We start from the raw sequence: 6,000 nt of genomic DNA on the forward strand, positions 1-6,000 counted from the left end.
TGCACACAGAGGCCACACCGCACCTCGCTTTAGGCTACAGGAATGAGCACCGCCAGTGCTGAGGGCCCGCCAGCAGCTCTGCGGTCACAGCTCTGGTCATGGCCTCACCCCAAACCCCTTCTTCCTCGTCCCTCCGCAGGCTGCTCCCTCTTCAGGGCCCTCCTCCCGCAGCTGCCTCCTTCCTGCCTGTGTCTTTGCACACTGAGCACGAGTGTGTGCATCTACAGGGTCCTAGGTACTAAGCACAAGGATACAGCAGGGAACCACACAGACAAGCTCCTCACCCTGGGGCTTTGACATCCTGACAAAAGGCAGATCCAAACAGCTGTACGATAACTGAGCGGCGATGTGTTCAGTGAAAAAAATAAACAGGGTGTTGTGACAGAGACTGGCTGGAGGGTCCAGGGGAGGCCTCCTGGAGGAGACGGCAAGGGAGCTGAGCCACACGGCATGCACAGCCTTGGGGGCTCCTGGGCAGACCGAGGCCAGGGGCTCAGGGTGTTTAAGGAACTGAAGGAGACAGCTGTGGTGGCCGGTCGGCAGGAGAGACAGCTGTGACTGGGGACCCGGCAGGGCCAGTCTTCTGGCAGGCAACCTGGATTTGATTTCAGGTCCTGAGGGCACTGCTGGGGGGTTGGTATCCTTCCTTCTGCTTCCTCATCCCTTTTCCTCCCTGTCCCTCTCTGACGACCTCTCCCTCCCCGAGAGGCCCCCATCTGCAGGTGTGGGACCTGTTACAGGTCTGAGGTTGCGTGTGTCTGCACGTCGGCCCAGGATGACACGCCTGGGCTCCTCCTGCTTCTTGTCCAGCATGCCTCCTGTTTCCAGAAAGGATTGAGGCTTTGTTGCCTGCTCTCCTCATCCCGGGCCCTGGCAGAGTGTTTTCTTCCCTGTGATAGTGCAGGAGAAATTCACCTTTATGCTGCCAGATGGGAGTTCTGTGTTAACAAGGTCACCTCCTCCTCAGGCTGTGGTTTAGGGGCTGTTCCAACAGGCTGGAGGAGGAAGTTGTGACTTTTAAGTACTCAGGACTCTTTGACATATAAGTGACAGAATACATGCTACAACTGCTGTATCCAAAAAAAAAAAAAAAAAAAAAAAAGGAATAGATTAGATTGGCTCATGTAACTGAAATTTGGTTTGGGGTCTGACTTCAGGCATGGCTTGACCCAGAGGCTCAGTGGCTTCAGGACTAGTATTCATCACGGCTCTATTTCCTCAGCTCCATTTCCCTTCTTGTGAGGCAGACTCTCCCCTTGGCAGCAGCAAGATGACTGCTGACAGCTTCAACCTGCACCCTCCTTCGCTGCCTTGGGAATGAGAGGGAGGCCTGGCCCTGGGGAAAGCGTTCCCTGGGTCATGTCTTCTTCCTGCTGAGGAGCCAGGGGGTGGTTTTGAGTGGAGGGAGGACCGCCTGGTGTCTCCCTGGTCCATTTTTAGCCCTGATGCCATTCCTCAAATCTGGCTGTAAATACGGTTCCTCTCCACACCTTCTGAGTGCCAGGGCAGATGGGCTCCCACCTCACGGCATCTGCAGCCCGGAGCCCGGGTGTGGGCCAGCTTTCCACTCAGAAAGAAGTACCTGCTTCTCCTTCAGGCGTTTGTTCATGTGGGAAATACTGAGCACACTGATTGCTGGGTGTCTGGCCCTGTGTAGTCAGTGGGGTTGATTTTCAACCTAGAATTGCCAAAGCACACAGGCTCCGAGACCCTCAGTCTGCTGGGACCCTCAACCCTGATCACACACCAGGGCCCCAGGTCCTCTAAGGTATCAGAAATCTGGGGGATGAAGTGAGTGACCCTCAGCCGCCTCATCTGTGTAATGAAGCCTCCGTCATGGGCTGCCCAAGATAGACAGAGTGAGCAAACAGGGCCTTACGGAGAAGCCGGAGGGAAGGAAAGGAGGAAGGAGAGCCCTCTGCGGGCCTCGCAGGAAGAGGTGGGATCGCTGAGCAAGCCAGATAGGGAGTGCCTGGAGCCTGGGTCTCAAACTGGTGGCTCCCACAATTCCAGTCTGGCCCCCAGATGCTCTGCTCTGGTCCCCCAAAGGGTTTTGTTAAATGTCAGTTGCCAATATCAGTGATTCTGAAGATGTAACAGAAAATCCTGGATTTCTGGCTTTTCTGTGTGACTCCCCCCTCCCCCTGCATTGTTAAAGGGCAGGTCAGCTGAGCTGTGTGGCTGCACCTCCTAGGACAGGGCCAGCACCTCTGTCACCCCTACCATGTTGGGCCACCCACCCACCCATGCCTGGCTGGGGCTGCGCTGGGGTTGCCTCAGCCACTTCAGCCTGCGGGACTTATAGGCAGGAGGTGGAGGATGGTGGGGCAGGTAACTGACCACGGATGGGCCTGATCGATAGAGAAACAGTGTCTTCTCCAGAGGTTTCCAATGCCATTTAAAGCAGGACGTTACCCCCTCACCGCCACCAGACAAGTGACCGCAGCAGGTACCCAGAAAGAAAGGGCCTAGTGAGGGGAATCCGTGCCCTCCAGCCCCAATTAGAAGGGCTGTGGGACACCCAGGGAACATTGTGTAGACACCCCTGTTCTGGTTGAGGGGTACTTGAGGCTCAGAGAGGAGATAAGATTCAGTCAAGTTCTCACAGATTAGTTTGTCTTTTAGGACGGTCTCAGCCAACTCAAGTTGCCATAACAAAATACCACAGACTGGGTGGCTTAGAGAGCAGAAATTTGTTCCTCACAGTTCTGAAGGCTGGAAGTCCTCCAAGGTGCCACCTGCTTCAGTTCCTGTTGAGGGCTCGCTTCCTGGCTTGCAGACGGCCACCTTCTCACTGTGTCCTCATGTGGTAGAGAGAGAGACTTCTTCTGGTGTCTCTTCCTTTTTTTTTTTTTTTTTTTTTTTTTTACAAGAGATGGAATCTTGCACTGTTGCCCAGGCTGGAGTGCAGTGGTACTCTCATGGCTAACTGCAGCCTCAAACTTCTAAGCTCAAGTGATTCTCCCACCTCAGCCTCCCAAGTAGCTGGGACTACAGCTGTGCACCACCACACATGCCTATTTTTCAAAAAAATTTTTGTAGAGAATGTTATGTTGCCTAGGCTGGTCTTGAACTTCTGGGCTGAAGTGATCCTCCCACCTTAGCCTCCCAAAGTGCTGGGAATTCAGGTGTGAGCCATATCCCTAGCCTCTCCTCTCCTTCTAAGGGCCCTGATCCTATCACAATCCCACCTTCATGACCTCGTTTAAGCCTAATTATCTCCTTCCTCCAAATACAGTCACAGTGGGATTTAGGGCTTCAACCTATGGACTTGCAGGTGAATGGGGAGCCACAATTCAGCCCATAGCAGGGACACGCCTCCCTTTCCATTTTTCATTTCAAACCCGAAGCAGATGCTGTTGATGTCCCCACCTAGTTTTCCCTGGGCCTACCTCGAAGTTCACCTGCTGCCATGGTAGATGGTGCCCACTGTAAGAGCCTTCTCAGGTACAGGGAGCTGGCTTGGCCCTTGCAGGGGAGCCCAAAAGCACAAGGGAGGGTGGGGCACAGTGGCTTATGGCTCATGCCTGTAATCCCAGCACTTAGGGAGGCTGAGGCAGGAGAATCACTTGAGACCGGGAGTTTGAGGCTTCAGTGAGCCATGATCACACCCCTGCATTCCCACCTGGGTGACAGAGTGAGAACGCATCTCAAACAAAAATCCAAAATACAGGGAATGTAGCATCCTTGGGGAGCTCTCAGGCAGTGAGGAACGAGAGTCCATTCCTAACCCCCCCTCTGTCTGAATGAGGCTGTTCCAAGATGGACTCTACAGTCTCCCTCAAGGGCCCAAGTGCGACTGAGCCCCAGTTGCCCCTGGCTGTAACCTGCTCTTTTTCTTTTCTCTTGCGGGTTTTTCCTCTTCTCTCTCCCTGCTCCCTCACTTCTGCTTCCTAGGATCTCCTCCCAAATGAACCTCAGACATCCAGGTTTTTGCCTTAGGCTCTGCTATGGGGCAGCCGGAGGGATTCAGGCCTGCAGCAGCCACCAGGCCCTCTAGTTTCTATTTTCAAGACCCTGTGACTGCAACCCCGCATGGGTTTCCGCTTCCCTCCCATTCAGGACATCACCAGCTTGCTGCACACCATCTATGAGGTGGTGGACTCCTCCGTCAACCACTCCCCAACATCGAGCAAGATGCTGCGGGTGAAGCTCACTGTGGCCCCCGATGGCAGCCAGAGCAAGAGGAGCGTCCTTGTCAATCAGGCCGGTGAGGGGCTGCAGGGCTGAGCCTGGGAAACAAGGTCCTCCCATCTCTCAGGAAGGACCAGCCCCTGCCTGGAAGGGCCAGCTCCCTCCCTGTGGGCTTTCTGGGGCAGCTGCTTTGTGGACAGGTGGGGTTCAAAAGGGTCCTTGAAGTGGTAGGAGGAAGGGTGGGAAGAGGAGGGAAGGGATTCCGGGTTAGAGGCCTTGCATAGGCAGAGCCATGCAGCTGGAGCAAATGCTGGTGTTGTGGGCAGCATGGCATCTGCAAGCCTTGAGGCCAGCCGGGAGGAGGTGAGGTTGGAGGGGGAGTCTGGGGAGGAGGTGAGGCTGGTGGGGGAGGAGGTGAGGCCAGCCGGGAGGAGGTGAGGCTGGAGGTGGAGGAGGTGAGGCCAGCCGGGAGGAGGTGAGGCCAGCTGGTAGGAGGTGAGGCTGGTGGGGGAAGAGGTGAGGCCAGCCGGGAGGAGATGAGGCTGGAGGGGGAGGAGGTGAGGCTGGAGGGGGAGTCTGAGGAGGAGGTGAGGCTAGATGGGGACATGACCTGGGCAGATAGCTATGAGAGCTCTTTATTTAGCCCCAGCTCGGGGAACCCTCTCACAGTGGCCTTGCAAAGCAGCTGCATATCAGGCAGCCCCCGGGCAGGGTGGGAACAGGCAGCTCACCTGGTGTCCCTTGTGCTTCTCGGCCGGACTCAGACCTGCAGAGCACGAGGCCCCGAGCAGAGACCAAGCCCGCTGAGGAGCTGCGGAGCTGGGAGAAGAAGCAGCGAGCCCCACTCAGGTACGTGGACATGGTGCACGTGAGCATATGTTGAGCACCGGCTGTGTACCTGGATCTGGATGTACACAGCCTGAGTCCTCCGGCTGTGTACCTGGATATGGAGGACTCAGAGCAGGAAGTTTGGCTGTGGTCTGTGTTCTCTTCAGGGAGCCAACACTTTTGATGCAGAGTCATAAATCAAACAAAAACCTTAACAAATAACTACATCCTTTTATGCAACACACCTTGGACAGACAGGAGTGGAGTCGAGCATTTGCTGGGCTTTGGCAGGGCTCCCAGTGGCGCATCAGGCTCTGAAGCATTGCTGTTTCTGCTGGGAGATGATTGGATATTCACACTAAGTGAGATAAACACCTTAAACACCTTCCCATCCCTTTAGGGTGGGCTTGGCTTCCACGTGGGTTATGAAAAGTCTTCGTTTTCAGGCTTTTTGGATTTCAGAATTGTGGATAAGGAATTATTAGGCTGCAGTTACCTTTCACCTGTTATTTCTTCAACTGCAAGGGAGGAAGGGAGGAAAGGAAAGAGATCATTTAAAGAAAAGGCATTGAGTAAACAACAGTAACATGGCGGGCATGAAGCTGTGTTAACCTCTAGCGTGCAAACGGTAAGGGAATGACTGGAGCGGAATTAGTACTCGCTTAGGGGAAAGAAAAAACATAGCTCAAGCAGGGTCACAGCCAGATGTGGGGACAGGGCTGAGAATCAGAGGGACCCAGGCTGGCTGGAGATCCTGGGGGAAGGTGGTGCTGTGGTGTGTGGGAAGGAACCAGGATGGGAGCAGCTCGCAGAGGTCCTTGGAGGAGAGGGCTGGGGAGCCCCAAGCCCTGCAGGGAAAAAAAGAGCCTCTGACAGCATCTCTCCCCACCCCTCCATACACACTGTCTTAGTCACACACACATGCATGTGCGCACACACACGCACACACACACATACGCACACACACACATACGCACGCGCACACGCACATACACACACACACACACACACACACACACACACACACACACACACACA

The 6,000-nt window shown here is 54.9% G+C and overlaps 1 protein-coding gene across 2 annotated transcripts in view; it reads left to right on the top strand.

Annotated features, from left to right (window-relative positions):
- NKD1 (NKD inhibitor of WNT signaling pathway 1) overlaps window positions 1–6,000 on the top strand; it is an 87,306-nt gene that overhangs the window by 76,386 nt on the left and 4,920 nt on the right. For both annotated transcript variants that reach the window (XM_032255690.1, XM_032255691.1), the window contains 2 exons: window positions 4,063–4,210; window positions 4,899–4,983. In XM_032255690.1, the coding sequence (XP_032111581.1) occupies window positions 4,063–4,210; window positions 4,899–4,983 (233 nt within the window). The remainder of the gene's footprint in view (window positions 1–4,062; window positions 4,211–4,898; window positions 4,984–6,000) is intronic.

The sequence above is a fragment of the Sapajus apella genome, unplaced genomic scaffold, assembly GCF_009761245.1.
Source record: "Sapajus apella isolate SASKATOON/1434 unplaced genomic scaffold, GSC_monkey_1.0 scaffold90, whole genome shotgun sequence".
NCBI classification, from domain to species: Eukaryota; Metazoa; Chordata; class Mammalia; order Primates; family Cebidae; genus Sapajus; species Sapajus apella.